The 18,347-nt window shown below is 48.1% G+C and overlaps 1 protein-coding gene across 1 annotated transcript; it reads right to left on the reverse strand.

The window, feature by feature from the left end:
* Positions 1-116: 116 nt before the first annotated feature.
* Positions 117-16,737, reverse strand: LOC136651640 (zinc finger protein 260-like). The gene is made up of 5 exons (XM_066628225.1): positions 16,594-16,737; positions 10,949-11,060; positions 9,252-9,326; positions 6,816-7,058; positions 117-5,162 (listed from the first exon to the last, which is right to left on the reverse strand). Exons 2-5 carry the CDS (start codon positions 10,980-10,982, stop codon positions 3,625-3,627), a joined length of 1,890 nt encoding a protein of 629 aa, XP_066484322.1. The 5' UTR covers positions 10,983-11,060; positions 16,594-16,737; the 3' UTR covers positions 117-3,624.
* Positions 16,738-18,347: the final 1,610 nt, after the last annotated feature.

Consider the following 18,347-nt stretch of genomic DNA (forward strand, 5'->3'; position numbering starts at 1 on the left):
CAGTTTTAGCCAAATTAAAAGAATGCTTCTCTGCCACAAGGCACTGAGTTGCCCATTTAGTATAAATCACTTTTTAAAAAAGGATTTCATAAATTCATGAAATATTTATCACTGGTTAATATCCATAACAGCCAAAAGCACAAACTTCATATTCAGGTCATCTGACTACCTGAGGCTGGGGATTTAAACAAAGTAGGTGGAAATCACCATCATGTTCTGCTTGTGAACATCCCCAGGACATTTGATCACTACTGGTGAACAGAATGTTGAGCTAGATCCAGCAGTGCCATTCTGATGTTCTTCCTCATTCATCTTATCAGCAGTTGCCAAACAGGAGATAGGACCTTGTGGATTCTCTTCCTTAGCAAGGCAACCAAACCCACCAGCTCTGCGGTTCACTCAACAGCTGTGTGGGTCTGCTTCTGTAGCAAGGATGTTCCCACTATCATGTTCCTGCTCCCACGAAATTCCCTTAAACCCAAAAATGGAGTGGGATATTAATGCATTTGTTTTGGTATCTCTTAATAAAGAAAAATGTTATCCCAATCCTGTTTGCACCTTTATATTTTACAAGAATTATACACGAAAATGAATCTATAGGTCATTCCCCATCTAGGGGACTCTAGCCAGCACTGTGTGTATTCTGCCATAGCACCATACGTCTATAGAAACTAGAACTGCACACAAAAGCCAAGGTCTGTGTGTGTGTGTGTGTGTGTGTTTGTGTGTGTGTGTGTGTGTGTGTGTGTTAAAGCAAGCTTCTAGTTCCTATGTCTTCCCCATGATTAGAAAGCAATATAGGTAGTATAGCAAAATTTTATACACAAAAATTTGTGTAATCTATAAGGGACTCAGCTTGATGCAGAAATCTTATGCTGAACAGAGCATATCCTGCACCAGGTTTTGGGCCAAAACCCCTGTCAACGTGCCTATTCTTGAACAAACACCACATCTAACTTGACAGGGACAGCGTGTTCACTATCTTGGCTTCATGGCAGATGGGCAGCAATGAACCATTGACACAAGGATTCCAGACCGGTCAGGAGATAAGGACTTTTCCAGCTAGATTGCAGCGATACTTACTCCCCATCACCTGCCCCCCTAAATGGTCATTTAAAACTCTGCATAAGTTACAGCCCACCAAGCCAAAAAACATCTCTCAATGGTCTCTTTTCCCTTCCAGCCTGAAATTGCAAATAAAGGTGAGTTAGGAAGCAGGGAAAGTGTCAAGCAAGCTACAACATACAGCTAGTGAGATGCATTCTATCTTGCTAGTGGGTAGGACACAGATTGTGTCAGCGTGGAATATTTTAATCATTTGTCATGCCACTGAAATACTGTGGCATTTCATCTGATTGAATGCAAACTCCTTCTGGTGCTTCCTACTGACCGATAGTTTTGCAGGAAGAAACACTTGCAGAAACATGACAAAAAGGGAGTGATTCACACCCAATCCATTAACAATCTTAGTTCCAACACCTGTACTTTCAAATGCTGCTGATCCTCTACCTACAAACCTTGCCACACTATTGCCAACATCATGCCATGTCATGCTAACTCCCCAAGCTCGGCAGCTCAGCACCCACTTTCTTACGATATGAGTCAGCCCCCGGCTCTAAGAGCTAACATAAGCAACAGCCCTCTGCTAGAACAATTCCTGCATTCTTTCGCCCTCACAGATCAGAGGTAAGGGTGTGCTACACCAGGCCAACCTCTTCCAGAACGAATGGAAACCAGGGTGGGAAAACTTGAATCTGAGTTCCCATCACTTATCAATCCATTTTTCTGTCTTACTCAGGGCCACTCTCCTGTGACAGTTCCCACCATGCTTTATCAGCGTGGCCATTTTTTGGACTACTAGGGATGTGCATTGCAGGTCAGGTGGAACACATGAAAAGTGCCCCAATTCAAGAATGTGTCAATTTCCCCACTGTGAGTCAAAAGAGAGATGGATTTTGCAAAACGAGCTTGAGCAACCTGTTCTCACCCAACCCAACCTGCTTGCCCAAGCCCATATTTTTGAAGCACAGATATCTTCCCTTTGGGGATAAGGGAATGCAAAATATTCCAGGTGACTCATTTATCGTATTCGTAGTTTTGGATTCATCATTTTTTTTTCTGTGTTGGTTGAAGAAACACCATGCAACGTTTTGGTAAAACAAAATTCTACTGTATTAGTCCTAAATCAGATATTATTAATCCCCTCCCTATTCTAGAGCCCAGACCAAACCACAAGGTTCTGTGGCTCCATTCCCTTGATCCCACCCCTAGTGATAAAGCACCAGTCCAAAAGATACCAGGAATGTACAAGCAACTGGAGAAATAACACTGGTCTGGTGAACAACAGTATGTAAGAGGTGCAGGCTAAGAGGTCTATGCCCCTACTCAGCAGTCACCATCTCATTAGAGCTAGCTAAAAACATCAGCAGCTGTTGAAAACAAACTTCTTCCCACCCTCCACCCCAAAGCATTCCAGTCCAAAACTCCGACTGAAGCAGGGACCTCCTGTTTTTCCTCCCCTCTTTCTCAGAAGCTATTGGTGAAGGAAGCACTGTAGCTCCTTTTTGAAGGCACTGGCCATCTTGCCTCAGGTTCAGCAAGAGCCAAGTTTGAATCCTGCCACCACCCACTGCCCCATTTTTGATACTGCAAGGATCAGTGCCTGTCGTTCTTCTGGCTTGTTTCCCCAAATGTGGTCCTGGGTCTTCCGGTTCCTGGGCCTTGTGATAATCTTGTCTACTAAGAAAAGAGAAGCGTGAGCAGTGCTGGATGCCCAAAGCCACACACAACTCACTCACCCTTGTAAGCAACAGCCAGTGTTCTTTTTGTGTACATGGATATGGACCCAACCACATAATGCCATTTTGTCTCCAGAAGTGGGTGCTGAGTACCTAGAAGAGGTTCAACTGGTTCAACTCATCCCAAAAAAGGAAACAAAGGCAGTCAGATAAGGGGAGATCACTGGCTAAGAAGATTGCATGGGACAATGGTTGGTGGGCAAGAATTAATGCATTGGAGGCAGAGGACACTGATAGGGTTTACAAAACAGGGGAGGTGCGAGCAAAGGCTAGGTGATTGAGTGGCTGGTGATGGCAAGAGAACAGATATCCTTGTGTGTGCCCAGGAAATGCATGCCTGTGATTACACTGTGGTTTGGCAAACAATGATGCTGACTGTGTCTGTCACTGCAGTCAGTTTGGGCTGCTTCTCCCCAATCTGAAAAGACAGGCTCCCTGACCCTTCCCCCCCCCCCAACTTAACAATGTGTCCAACTTGATCATGCTGATTGGTACTAAACAGCACAATTAAGACTCCAGGTCATATTGCCAACATCCCACCTGGGGCCTACGGCTGCCCATCTATTCCTCACCTCATCCATACACCAGAGGTGCTACATAAAGGCAAGCAGGAGGCCACAAGTAGAAGACTTTAAAACCCCGAGGTTTCCCAGCAGACAAAGACAGGGCCCCAAAATGTAAACCACTCCAACACCCTATCAGAACCTGGAGCCGCTGCAGCTAGGCTCCACCCATGACATGGAGGTTCAGTTGGTCATGTTCAGTCGGTGCCCACTGGTCATGAGAAACAGGCGATGGGCAGGGATGCAGGAAAGCTACCACATGATCAGAGAGAGCTGGAACAAAAGGGAAAGCGGGCAGAGGAGGACACAGCCCAGGGCAGACCTAAGGAGGCAGCACCCACAGACCCTCGGGCTGCTGAGAAGACTGTGGGCCCAGCTGATGGTGGGTTGGTGTGGAGGTGTGAGTTGGTGTGGGGGAGTGACTCCAGAGCATCAGCCACCCCCCCATGTTCAGGCTGTTGATGGTCAAGGGGAGGCACAGTGTCTGTGGCAGCGGTGGGAGGCAAATGGGCACTCTGAGGACGAGAGGCAGTGGAAGGGGCAGGCACCCCGCCATGGGTGCGCTGGTGCCGTTTGAGATGAGCCCGGCGAGCAAAGCGTTTCCCGCAGGCAGTGCAGGGGTAGGGACGTTCCCCAGTGTGAGCCCGCTGATGGATGAGGAGCTCCGAGCGCTGCAGGAAGCGTTTAGCGCAGAAGGAGCAGGCGTGCGGGCGCTCACCACGATGCATGCGCCTGTGTTTGCTGAGGTTGGAGCTGACACTGAAACGGCGGCCACACTCTGTGCAGACGTAAGGCTGCTCCCCAGAATGGGAGCGCACGTGGATGGTGAGGTCAGAGCGCTGCAGGAAGCGCTTCCCACACTCTCCGCAGCCGTAGGGGCGTTCCCCAGAGTGCAGCCGTCGGTGTTTGCTGAGCGCCGAGCGCTGGGTGAACCGCCTCCCGCACTCCCCACAGGAGTAGGGCCGGTCAGGTTCTGGGGGTGGGGATGGGGGTGGAGGAGGCGTTGCAAGGCCTCCCCCACACTCCACGCAGCGTCGGGACCGCCGGTGGCGCTCCAGGTGACAGCCCCAGCGGAAACGCCGACCACAGTCGCGGCACTGGTGAGGTTTTTCTGCGGCATGGCGCTGCTGATGCCGTTCCAAGTTGGCAAGAATTCGGAATCTTTTGCCACACTCTTCACACGCGTGGGGCTTTCGGGAAGGGACTGAAGCAGAGTTCACCGGCAGGGGCTGGCTGGAGTTCAGTGGCTCTACAGAGGTCAGAGGTGTGACAGGAGAAGATGCGGCCACAGAGTTCAAGAGAGGAGCCAAGGCAGCATTTGGAGGTGAGCCAGATCCTGGTGGTGGGGTGACAATGGTTCTCCGGCATGGCCCACAGCGGTGGGGCTTCTCTCCTGCAGGTGGACGACGGCGTCTCTGGGTACAGCGTGGCGGTTTCTGCCACCCTAAGAACTGGGCTCTTTCACTAAAAGGTGGCCAGACTCTGCCACTATCATGAGAGTCGCGGATCATACTGTGGAGCAGATTGCAGCTGATGCTCTCCCTGGACTCTGGCCCTGCCCCCCATCTTGTCCCCAGAGGACTCTGCTGCTGGGCAAGGCTGTTCTTACACTCTCTGGCATCCCTGTAAACAGTCTTCCCTGAACTGGGATGCTTTTGCCCTGCTCCCAGCCCTGGACGCAAGAGGGGCACCTGCAGTTCCTTTTCAGGCGGCTTTCTGGACAGGACTGTCGGTCCTTCCACATTCCCAACGTCTAGTTCCTGTGGGATCTCCAAGCTGTTCTGCCCACCTGTTCCATCACCTGCTGGAACAAAAATGTGAACGATCTTTACATCTGTAGAGTAAAGCACAGGAATATCTAAAAGAGAGATAGACTTCCCTGCTCCATATTGTCAAGAGGGCGAAATAGGTCAGCCTCGTAGACTGTGGGGGAAGGGGACCAGGGTGGGAGCTAAGTGGTCAAACACATGCTTTGTATTCAGAGGGTCCAGATTCAGTGCTTGCATCTCCAAGAAGATATCTCAAGTAGCAAAGAACTCTGGCTGACTCCTTGAAGAGCTGCTACCAGCCAGGTTAAGGTAGGTGGGCTAAATGGACCAATGGTCTAACTCAGGGGTCTCCAAACATTTTGGCCAGGGGGCCGCATCAAATATCTGGCACGGTGTTGAGGGCCGGAAAAAAAAATTTAAATATAAAATTTATATAAATAAATTAGAGATAGAACTTAGATGAGGGAATAAATGAATGAATGGGCTCATTCATTCAAATTCTCTAGCCCTTAGAACACCCTCCAGATGCAACCAGAGCACAGTTCCAATCATGTTCGGCCAAGTGGGCCAGAGGCTTTCAGGGGACAAGCCGTGGGCCAGACTGAGGTTGGCTGCTGGCCGCATCTGGCCCCCAGGCCGGGCTTTGGAGACTCATGGTCTAACTCAAGCTAAGACAGCACCTTAGGGAGGAAGAAGGCAGGTTCGTATTATGCTGAGGTTGAGCACTTTGGGTCTTAGCAGATTAATGACAAATATATTTGTCACTAGCTGCAGCTTTTGTACAATTTTCTGAACTCTTTCAGAGCCTCATGAATAGCCGCTTTGAATGCCCTTTGGGAGATAAAGCTGAATATAAATAAATAAATAAATAAATAAATAAATAAATAAATAAATAATGGCGCGCACACCTCCCCCCCTGACCCCTCACATCACAGGAGCAGGCAGCAAATAATAAGTTACATTTTCATTCTGGATTAATATTTGGACTCTGCTTGCCCTGTGTTAAAAGATCCAAATTCTACTTCAAAGAAATCCAAATAATACAACTTGAATAAATGGCATTGCCGAAAAAGCATTTGGAGATCTGCAAAGCAAGAGCCACAGTGAGGTGTGAAGCAGGAACAGAGGTTTGAGGAAGCAGGGGGTTGAGGGAAGGAGGTCTCCATGGAGAAAGGATGAGCCAAGAAAAGCATAGGAATGTCTAGAAGTGTCCAAACTGTTGGCATCCTTCAGTCTCGGAAGACTATGGTATCGCGCTCTGAATGGTGGTTCTGGAACAGAGTGTTCTCTCCAGGGCACAAAGCCTGGGTAGAGTAAATAGGGAGGATAGACTGTTACCCATGCAGCAAATCCCCCCCTCCACATCGCTGAAATGGTCCAATGGAAAGGCAGAAGCCAATATGGTTGGTTCCAGCGGCGTCACAGGAGTTGCCAGAATGTGACTGTGTCCAGCCAAACTATGCAGAGAGAAAGGAGGCCTTGAGCAGCTAATGGTGACGGTGGGGTTCATGGGCATGGAGTCCAAAGGAGAGACTGGTTCTAAATACCATATCATGCTTTGAAATGACTACCCAAACCTTGGGCTGCAGATCTGAGCATCTGAGCCATGCAAAATCTGATGCTCCTGGCTATCTTACAAAAGACTGCCAGACCTCAGCACCCTTTTCCTCCAGCAATGCCTTTACCTCCATGACGAGGACTCCTGGCCACTCTTTTGCGCTTCCTGACCCTTCCCTGCTGCTCCTGCTCCTTCACCAGCTCTCTCAGCATCTTCTCCACTTGAGCCTTGCCTACAGTCTGCAGGATCACCCCGAGCTGCCTCCGGAAATCTGGCAAGATTCCTTCTTCGCTTGAGTCAGTGGTTGCTGCTGCTGCTGCTTGGCCCTGCAAAGGTGCTAGCTGTCCTTGTTCTGGTTCCATGTCTAAACCTGGGTAGAAAAGAAGAGGAAAGAATGAAAGGAATGCCTGTCTTTGCTGGGAGCTCATGGCCTTGGTGGGCCACACAGTGAACCTGTTACCCTGGGCAGGAGCTAATCTATATGGCTCTGGGGTCAGCTCTGTAAAATTCTGCAGGAAGAGAAACCTGATTCTGCCATAAGAACAGTTTATGCGAATTGACCAAACATGACTATCTTTACATCTTTTCCTTTTAAAAACTGCTTTGAAGTTTTAAGAACAAAGGGTTTGGTGTTGCTGATTTGAGAGACTTCTGGGGTCCTGCTGATTAACCTTCATTACTAGATCCACTGGTTAAGAAAGAACTGCAGCTAATTTACTGGGTCAGCAACACCGCAGACCAGAATCCAGAATCATGACATCGGAGAGAGCGAACTCCATACCATTGTCTGTTACAGCAGTGTTTCTCAAACTGGGGGTCGGAACCCACGAGGTGGGTCGTGAGCCAATTTCAGGTGGGTCCCCATTCATTTCAATATTTTATTTTTAATATATTAGACTTGATGCTACCATGGTACGTGACTGCATTTGGGGAAATATTACAGAACTATACTTTTAGCAAGCTACTATGTTGTTGGCATCCTTCAGTCTCGGAAGACTATGGTGTCACGCTCTGAATGGTCGTTCTGGAACAGAGTGCCCTCTCCAGTGCACGAAGCCTGGGTAAAGTAGGTATGGAGGATAGGCTGTTACCCATGCAGCAAATCCCCCCTCTCCACGTCGCTGAAATGGTCCAGTGGAAAGGCAGAGGCCAATACGGTTGGTTCCAGCGGCGTCACAGGAGTTGCCAGAACGTGACTGTGTTCAGCCATGAACTGCCTCAGGGACTCCGGCTCCGGATTTTGCCTGGAGGTTGACTCCTGAAGCCTCTTCCATAACTGGATGTAGCCACAAGGCAGTGGAGGTTTGGGATCAGAGTTTTCCTTCTCTCAGATGAGCTGCCTTCCCAGGCTGACGAGTCCCATCTACCCGGTGGCTGTTTAGTCGCCTCTTACGACAAGTACAGCCAAACTGAGGGCCTATTCTTATCCCCAGCCCCCAGGGGAAAGCTACTATGTATATTCTTTTAATAATGATAGTAAATGGGACTTACTCCTGGGTAAGTGTGGGTAGGATGGCAGACTAGGATTGTGAAAAATTTTCCTGCTTGATGTCATGACCACATTTCTACTTCCGGTCATGACATCATTTCCAGTCGGTCCTGACAGATTCTCATTCTTAAAAGTGGGTCCCGGTGCTAAATGTGTGAGAACCACTGTGTTACAGCACTCCTCAATCAGCTATACTCCCTTGTTTTAGTTCCCAAACTTTTTGGCATCAGGATCCACATAAAAAAAAGTTTCACTTTACCAACCACTCAATGTGGCTATAATGGTGATTGGGCAGCTGTGTTCTGCACAATTAGCAGGTTGTTTAGCCCTTGATGCACCCAGCCTAATCTGCCCTGTCAGTTTTGTGAACCAAAACTGGGTGATGACCCACTGGTGGACCAGTTTGGAACTGTTGGTCTAGACGACATGGCTGAGGATTATTAGGCTCTCCTTCCCTCCCCCCTTTTCTGTCAATCTGTCCTCTCCTCATCACATTCTACCCTACTCCAGATATTTGACCTCTGTAGCTGTGATGCAGGCTAGTTTTTGCCAGAACTCAAATCAGAGTTCCCAATGGTTTATAAATTATGAAGAAGACCCAACATTTCAACATTTATAAACATAGACTTTTAGGAATGTGACAGAAATGCACTCAAATATTAAAATATCTCAGAAAACTGTAATTTTTACTCTCCATACAGATTGGAAAGCAGAGAATTCTAACTCAGGGAAGGACTTAAGTCTAACCCAGCGATTTTCAACCTTTTTCATCTCACGGCACAAGAACAAGGTACTAAAATAGTCAAGGCACACAATCAGGTTTTTGACCATTCACAAGGCACACCATGCTGCCAGTGCTGCTCACATCCCCCACTGGCCTTACTAATAACTGACCTTCCCCCAAATTCCTGTGGCGCACCTGTGGACCTCTCACGGCACACCAGTGTGCCATGGCACAGTGGTTGAAAATGGCCAGTCTAACCCTTTCAGGTGGTTGAAAGTGAGAACAGGGATTCTGTGACCCACCTTCCACTTAGGGAAAAAAAAAAATCTCCATCCCCACAAAGGTCTTACCAGGAGCCAGTCCTCGGCGCCCTCGTGCCTCTGTGAAGGCAGTTATCCGCGGCCAGCTGATGGCAATTTCTTCCGCTAAGAGGAGGAAAGCAGAAGACAGGCTGATAAGCCAACAGAGATGCTTTCCATTAGTTTGACTAGGCAGTGTTCTTTGGATGGGCAGAGAAGGGCAGAGAAGTGGGGAAGGGCAAAGAAGTAAATGGCTTAAAAACCAATGGCTTTCCAAAAAGTATATAGAAACAGATTTCAGGTGTCCCTGCTGCCTCTATGGTACTAGGCACTGCACACTGGAACAAAAGAAAACAGTGCTACAATGCAAGACTCAAGGTGGTACAGAGCCATTTTTAATGTTCATGATATGATATACAGCAGGCCCTCGGTATCTGTGGGGGATCCGTTCCAGGACCACCCGTGGATGCAGAATTCTGAGGATAATTAAATCTGCAGAGGCTGGGGTCCATAAGAACATAAGAACAGCCCCACTGGATCAGGCCATAGGCAGCTTCCTGTATCTCACAGCGGCCCACCAAATGCCCCAGGGAGCACACCAGATAACAAGAGACCTCATCCTGGTGCCCTCCCTTGCATCTGGCATTCTGACATAGCCCATTTCTAAAATCAGGAGGTTGTGGTGCTGCAGGGATTCACCTGTGGGCTGTGCTGGGTCCTCTGGAGGTGGTGCACGGCCTCCAGGACTCCTCGGAAGACCTCCTGGATGAAACCCAGAAGTTACTTCTGATTTGCACTGGCAACTTCTGGTGATATTCAGGAGGTCCTCTAAAGTCCTCCAGCCACAGGCTCAGCATCCGCAGAAGCTGAAATCCATAAAGGCTGAGCCCATGGATAAAGAGGGTAAAACCACTGTAAAGTATTTTACTAGTGTTTTTTAAACTGTGTTCCTCAATGAAAAGCTTAGAGTTTATAACTGCATTCCTTGAAAGTTAGCCTTCCCATCACTAATGATCTTCTGGGCAACATGCAGTCAAAGGGAGACTTTAGGTATGTTTTCAGCTATGTTTTCAGTTGTTGTGGACCATGAAGTCCAAAAGGACCCCCAAAAGCAGGTCTAGAGCACCACATGAACAGTCTGTTTTTTAAAACATGCTACAGAAGCACTTGAAACATGCAAAGTTTCCATGGCAGATGCTCATATTGTTCTTTGGCAGACAAGTAAGCACCGAAAGAGTTTCCTGAAGATAAAGCACTTTATCTTTTAGCGGGTTATTGCAATACATTTGTTCTGTTGGGCTTTTCCTTGCCTCCTAAGATGAGATGCAGTAAAAGAAGCAAACTCCATAAAGAAGCTGAGTTGCACTGAGTGAGGCTGAAGTTTTATCACATTGAGAAACTGGCAAACCTGTGAGTTTACTATGGAAAAGGCTTTGGGTATGTGCACTGAGCATTGTGCCTAAAGCTTAAACTTGGCTGGGCACTTTGGCACCATCAGCCAATAGGGCAAAGCAGGCAGCAGAGCAAATGTAACAGGCAGTAGCCCTGGTTAGTTGAATTTTCCTGTGTGTCCATGAACACATGCACAGAGGATGGGGTGGGGAGGATACAGCAGGTAGTATCTTAGCTTATATTATGAGGCAGGTGTAACATCCTCCTGAGACACAGAACCTGCCTTCCATTTATAAGTGGTGATGTGTCAAGTAACAGTATGGCACAGGGATTTTAGGCAGTGGGAAATCCCTTACCTAGTGAAATCACTGTTTCGTAGCTCTCCTGCATGTCGGCTCACAGAGACAGTCTTGTGCTAGGATTTCTTGATGTCTTCTCCCCCTCATCAAGCAAGGTACCTAACAGCACCTAAATAAAACAGAATGGAAAGCTCATTTGCATCATGTGAAACATGTATTTGGTAACACAGTCATCTTGGCAATTAGCTCTGTACAGCAATGGGGTGAAGTGGGAGACAGAAGGAAAAGAAAAGAAAAATGAGGTTCTGTGAGATAAGCTGTGTCACACTGCATGTTTTCAGGGGAAAATAAGTATCTTTGGCTTAGCATAATTTTGCAGGTAGCCTCTCCTGAGTCCTCTTAAGATATAATGAGTCAACTGCAGCCTGAGTGCTAAGATCTATGCAGGAATTATTAATCCTAGCATTTATTACAGTATGCATTTTAGAGTTTTCTAACAGCTATACAACAATACCAGCAATGCATACAACAATCTGGTAACATAGGTCAGTATTATTACTGTATTGCAGACAGTGGAACTGAGGCTGGGAAGTAGTGGTCACTTGCTTAAGGCCAACCACTTGTGGCCAAGGGTGGGATACAGATTAAATAACAAACCCATCTGTGAAAGAAGCCACTGATTCCCTGTGGGTTGTGTACAGAGCAATACAGAAAGAGATTTTGAAGTGTAAGCTGAAAGAATCAATTTGCAAGCTGTGTCAGTGTTATTTATGTGGTACTGAGATATCCTTGAGAAAGAACTGGGAACCTGCCTGCAATTACCAAAGCCCAATTCTGTCCAACTTTCCAGCACTGATGCAGCCCTGAAGTAAGGAAACATTCCTCCAACTTCGGGAGGCCGCTTGGACTCCCCTGCGCACCAGAAGATGCAGTGCATGACCCTTTAACATGGCTGCATCAGCACTGGAAAGTTGGACAGGACTAGGTCCTAAGATCACGCCACCCATCTTCACCTATAGTTCGTAGTTATCTAATCAGTTGTTGACTGCTGTAGGAATCACCATCTATGAAAGTCTGCATTTTCCTTCCTTTGATAGATCTGAGTCACAGCAACCAAACAGGGCTAAAAAGTATTTGAAAAATAAACCACACCACAAAATACTGATGCCTAGAAAAACAAGAGAACATTGCAACAAAACATTGGACTAGTTGAAGAGTGTAATGCTACCCAAGCCAAGTGTATGACACTTTATTGGCAGTTGTTAGTGCTGTTAGTGCTGGGGGACTTCAATGTGCATGCCGAGGCCCCTGCGTCAGGTGCAGCTCAGGATTTCATGGCCGCCGTGACAACCATGGGCCTGTCCCAGAAGATCTCGGCCCCGACACATACTGCAGGACACGTGCTGGACCTGGTGTTTACAGCTGGGCACGGGGGCAGTGATCTGGACGTAGAGGAGATCAAGATCACTCCGTTGTCATGGACAGATCACTTCCTGGTAAGGTTTAGGCTTGTTGCGACTTCCTACCTCCGCAGAGGCGGGGGACCGTTTTCTATGGTCCGCCCCCGGAGGCTAATGGATCCTGAAGGTTTCCTGAGGGCTCTGGGGGATTTCCCCACTGCCAAGACTGGCGTCTTATCTGAGGCCCTGGTTGACCTCTGGAATGGGGAAATGACCAGGGCAGTGGATGAGATTGCTCCGGAGCGACCTCTGCCACGTCGCAGACTCGGAGCGGCTCCTTGGTTCACTGAGGAGCTGCGAAGGATGAAGCGGCAGGGCAGGCGTCTAGAGCGACGGTGGCAGAAAACTTGGGATGAATCCGATCGGACACGGAGTAGAGCCCATTACAGAGCCTATTCCGTGGCGGTGGTAGCAGCGAAGAGATCGTTCTTCTCTGCTACCATTGCGTCGGCTGACAACCGTCCGGCAGAGCTGTTCCGTGTGGTGCGGGGGCCTCCTCCATCAGGCCCCCCCAGTAGACCAGGAGGAATACAAGGTCAGCCGCTGTGACGTGTTTGCGCAACATTTTGCAGATAAAATCGATCGTATTCGTCACAACTTGGATGCCACATTGACAGTGTCTGACGATGACCCCTTGGCAACTGCTTGTCCTGTGTTGTGGGATTCTTTTCAGCTTGTACAGCCTGAGGATGTGGACAGACACCTTTGGAGTGTGAGGCCATCTGCCTGCCTGCTCGACCCTTGCCCAGCTTGGTTGATAAGAGCTGCCCAGGGTGGGCTGGCTGAGTGGACAGGGAGGGTGGTCAACTCTTCCTTGATGGAGGGGACGTTACCACTCGCTTTGAAACGGGCGGTGGTTTGCCCCCTCCTGAAGAAGCCCTCCCTGGATTCCACTGTGTTGGATAACTACCGGCCAGTCTCCAACATCCCGTTTCTGGACAAGGTAATTGAGCGGGTGGTGGCGTCCCAACTCCAGAGGGTCTTGGATGAAGCAGATTATCTGGATCCTTTTCAATCTGGCTTCAGGCCGGGCTTTGGGACAGAAACCGCCTTGGTCGCCTTGGTGGATGACCTACGCCGGGGACTGGACAGGGGGAGTGCGTCCCTGTTGGTCCTGCTGGACCTCTCAGCGGCTTTCGATACCATCGACCACGGTATCCTTCTGGGCCGATTGGCCAAATTGGGAGCTGGAGACACTGTTTTGCGGTGGTTCCGCTCCTACTTGGAGGGTCGGTCCCAGATGGTGGTGCTGGGGGATGCCTGTTCGACACCCTGGCCCTTGAGATACGGGGTGCCACAGGGCTCAATTCTGTCCCCCATGCTATTTAACATCTACATGAAACCGCTGGGAGAGGTCATCCGGGGGTTTGTGGGGTGTGGGGTGCCATCAATATGCTGATGACACCCAGCTCTATCTCTCCTTTCCTCCAGACTCCAGAGTGGCGGTTGAGGGCCTGGAGGCAGTGAGGATCTGGATGGGGGCTAACAAGCTGAAATTAAATCCGGATAAGACAGAGGCTCTCCTGGTTCGGAAATCCTTGATGCAGGTGCTGGACTATCGGCTTGCGCTGAATGGGGTTGCACTCCCTCTGAAGGAGCAGGTCCGCAGCTTGGGGGTCCACCTGGACTCGCAGCTGCTCCTGGATTCCCAGGTGGTGGCTGTGGCAAGGGGGGCCTTCGCTCAGCTTCGGCTGGTGCGCCAGCTGCGGCCGTACTTGGATCGTGCAGACCTGGCCACGGTGATCCATGCCTCAGTGACATCGAGATTAGATTACTGTAACGCGCTCTATGTGGGGCTGCCCTTGAAGACGGTTCGGAAACTGCAACTAGTGCAGAATGCGGCGGCCCGCGTGGTTACTGGAGGTAGGCAGTTCGACTCTGTCAGTCTGCTTCTCCAGCGGCTGCACTGGCTGCCCATTCGTTTCCGGGCCCAATTCAAGGTGCTGGTATTGACCTTTAAAGCCCTATACTGCTCTGGACCAGGGTATCTTAGAGATCGCCTGCTCCCGTACAATCCGGCTCGCCCTCTCAGGTCATCAGAGAAGGCCTTTTTACAAGTGCCGCCGCCTAGGGAGGTACGTGGGGCGGCTGCAAGAAATAGGGCCTTCTCAGTAGTGGCACCAACGCTATGGAACTCCCTTCCCCTTGACTTAAGAATGGCTCCCTCTCTTGAGACCTTTCGGCAAGGCCTGAAGACCCTTCTGTTTAAACAGGCCTTCTGCGTTCTCGGCCTTTTAACATCTTTTTAACATCTTTTAATATTTTTTACAGGCCTGATTCTTTTATGACTTGCTGCTGCTCTATGCTCTTTTTACCTATTTTTTTCTCTGACTGCTGTTTTTTTATGATGTGTTAATATGTTTTTATTTGTTTTTAAATTATGTTTTTAATATGTTGTAAGCCGCCTTGAGTCCCTTCGGGGAGAAAGGCGGGGTAAAAATAAAGTTATTATTATTATTGTTGTTGTTGACATTTATGGCAGAGACAGTAAGTATCTGTTGCATAAGAAATAAGGCCTCTTTGCACATTATGCTTTTTAGGTATATTTGTATTTTTTTTTTTAAGTATACACCTCTCTGTTGAGTCGCAACCCCGGTTTGCAGTTGTGGAATGTATGGAACTGACTAATTTCTAGGCAGCTGTCAGGCTTTACATTCCTGTGTATATTTTTAGTTCCCAGTTCAAACTCTTCGAAGTCCAAGAAGGAATGGTCAGCGGAGAAAAAAACTACAAGTCTATGCCAAAGAAATAAAAACACACACATTATGAATAAAATTCCAGAGAGCTGCCTGTGTTTGTCTATTCTAGCAAAAGCGACCCAGTGTCAAGCTGCACTTTAAAAATGAACAATATTATTATGGCATGAGCTTTTTACAGGTTAGAACCCAATTCCTCAGATGCATGAAATGTGATTCTCAATGACCCAAGCAAGAGCTAAGCACATCTACAGGTGTCGACATTCAAGAAATATTGTACATGTATGATGCAGTATGGAAATAACCATCCACACTATGTGAACAAGGAACGCATACTGTGCAGGCTGCACGTTAAAGGCTGTGACCACAGGAAGAGAGAGCAGTTGGGACCCAGTGGAAGCCAGAAATTATGGGATGGAAACTGTTTGGGGGAAGTGATGAGTATTTGTGGAAAAACTGAGCAGGGCACAGACAAGTGGGTAAGTTTACAAAAGGCTGCAATCCTAAACACACTTACTAGTGGGTAGGTTTTCAAAAGGCTGCAATCCTAAACACACTTACTAGGGTGTAATTTTACAAAAGGCTGCAATCCTAAACACACTTACTAGTGGGTGGGTTTACAAAAGGCTGCAATCCTAAGCACACTTACTAGTGGGTAATTTTACAAAAGGCTGCAATCCTAAACACACTTACTAGTGGGCAAGTTTACAAAAGGCTGCAACCTAAACACACTTACTAGTGGGTGGGTTTACAAAAGGCTGCAACCTAAACACACTTACTAGTGGGTGGGTTTACAAAAGGCCGCAATCCTAAGCACACTTACTAGTGGGTAAGTTTTCAAAAGGCTGCAATCCTAAACACACTTACTAGTGGGTAAATTTACAAAAGGCTGCAATCCTAAACACACTTACTAGTGGGTGGGTTTACAAAAGGCCGCAATCCTAAGCACACTTACTAGTGGGTAAGTTTACAAAAGGTTGCAATCCTAAACACACTTACTAGTGGGTGGGTTTACAAAAGGCTGCAATCCTAAACACACTTACTAGTGGGTAAGTTTACAAAAGGCAGCAATCCTAAACACACTTATTAATGGGTGGGTTTACAAAAGGCCGCAATCCTAAACACACTTGCTAGGGTGTAATCCCCACTGAACTCAGTGGGACTTATTTCTGAGTAAACATGTTTAGGATTACACTAAAAAGGCAACTTACTGCAAAGAGCCGGATTCTTCCTTTCTTCCTCCTACCTCCACCCCATCAGACTGACCCTCCCCATCAGACTAACCCATCCCCCAGGCCCATTGTAAGGCCACCATCTGCGAAGACTGCAAAAAAAAGTCCAGGCCGAGAAGGGGGGAAAGGGTTGCACTGCAAGGATATCACCGCTTCCAGCCCTACCCTGGGTTCATCCATGTCCAGCACAGCAGCCTCTATTGTTTCCTCCCTGGGAATCGGACCTTGCAAAGGCAGCGGAGGAGGGGGGGGGGAAGATAGCAGAGACTAGGGCGCTTTTTGCGCGCACACCCCCTTAATCCCAGATCCTTTACCTGCAGCTCTCTCCAGGGACCTGCAGCGTTGGAGTGGTGATGGAGCGCTCACCACCTCTTGCAGGGATGGAAAGTGGTGGGGAGGGGGCCTTAGGGGGGGAAGCCACTGTAAGCTGCAAAACCCAGGAAGCTCAATGCCACATCCTGGCTGGAGCCAAGAAAGAAAGAGGGAAAAGAGAAAGACCTCCTCGCTTCCCCTGCAGCAGCCAAGCGAGCCCTCTTGTGGCGGACGAGCTTCATGCGCATACCAGGGACCCAGTGCTCACCCAGGGTGCCCCCCCCTTCTGATCTGTTGCAAAGAGTGTGTTTTTGTTTTGCTTTGGTTAAAAACTCATCAAAGCACGAAACGCCCTCCTTTTTGGTGTCAAAATGTCCAAATCAAAACTCAGAACAGCACCTTCTGGTGCTTTGAGATGTTTGCCAGAAATTAAAACAGATTATTTTTCCATTTAGAAATAATACTGTGGCTGCATCTGCTGGCACTATATCTCCTGTATCAGGGATCTTCAACCTTGGGGTCGGCACCCCGGAAGACTCAGTTGTGGGGTTGGAAGAGTTAGGACAGACAAAAGAAAATATTTCTTTACCCAGCATGTGATTAGTCTGTGGAACTCCTTGCCACGGGAAGTGGTGATGGCATCTCACCTAGATGCCTTTAAGAGGGGATTGGACAAATTTCTGGAGGAAAAGTCCATCACGGGTTACAAGTTATGATAGGTATGTGCAAGCTCCTGGTTTTAGAGGTAGGCCACCTCAGAATGCCAGATGCAAGGGAGGGCACCAGGGCGCAGATTGTGTCTTGCTGTTTTTTGTGCTCCCTGAAGCATATGGTGGGCCACTGAGATACAGGAAGCTGAACTAGATGGGCCTTTGACCTGATTCATTGGGGCTCCTCCAGTGTTCTTATGTGGTTGACGACCACTGGACTAGAGCACCACCAGATCTGGTACCAGGAGATGGTGTCCCAGTCCTGCTCAGAGTAATTGGGTGAAAATAGCTTTCACTAGCACTGGGTGAGCTTCATGATAACTTTTCAGTTCTCTCTAATATTTGATTACAGTGAACAGTGCTGGGAAGGTATTAAGGGGTTGGGGAGAGGAAGGCAATGGGGTGGTGGTGGTGGTGGATAGGGTCCTAGGAGGGTGGCGGGATCGACAGTGGGGTCCCAGTCTCATTGTTTGTTTGTTTGTTTGTTTGTTGGGACAGTGGCATGAAAAAGATTGAAGACCACTGATCTATACCACCTACCTAGTACATTTTTAAAGCAATTATAATTTATAATTTACTAAAATGCACCCTTGGAATAAAAACATGTAACATGACAATTTGCTATTTTAATCAAGAAATTCTGGGTGGGGGAATCACCAAAAAAAAAAGCGCGCGCGCATGCACGCACACACACACACACACACACCCTAGTTGTAAATTAAAGCCTGATCTATACATAACAGCAAAATGATAAGATACTGTAGTACAGTAACGGTGTTCAACCTTTTTCATCTCACAATGACACAATGAAAAGGCACTAAAATGGTGAAGGCACACCATCAGTGTTTTAAGGATATATATTATCATTTAAAAAACCCAAGTATTAAGATATAGAAATACCACAAACAAAACACATAATTAGCACAAGCTTACATGGACCACCAGGGGGCAGTGCCATGTACCAAACAGGAAGTGCTTTTGCTTGTGGTTTGTTGTCCTCAGTGTCTCTGAACATGTCAGAAGTGCATTTGCCTCCCCCCTCCCTT

This window comes from Tiliqua scincoides, chromosome 5 (genome assembly GCF_035046505.1).
Source record: "Tiliqua scincoides isolate rTilSci1 chromosome 5, rTilSci1.hap2, whole genome shotgun sequence".
Lineage (NCBI taxonomy): Eukaryota > Metazoa > Chordata > Lepidosauria > Squamata > Scincidae > Tiliqua > Tiliqua scincoides.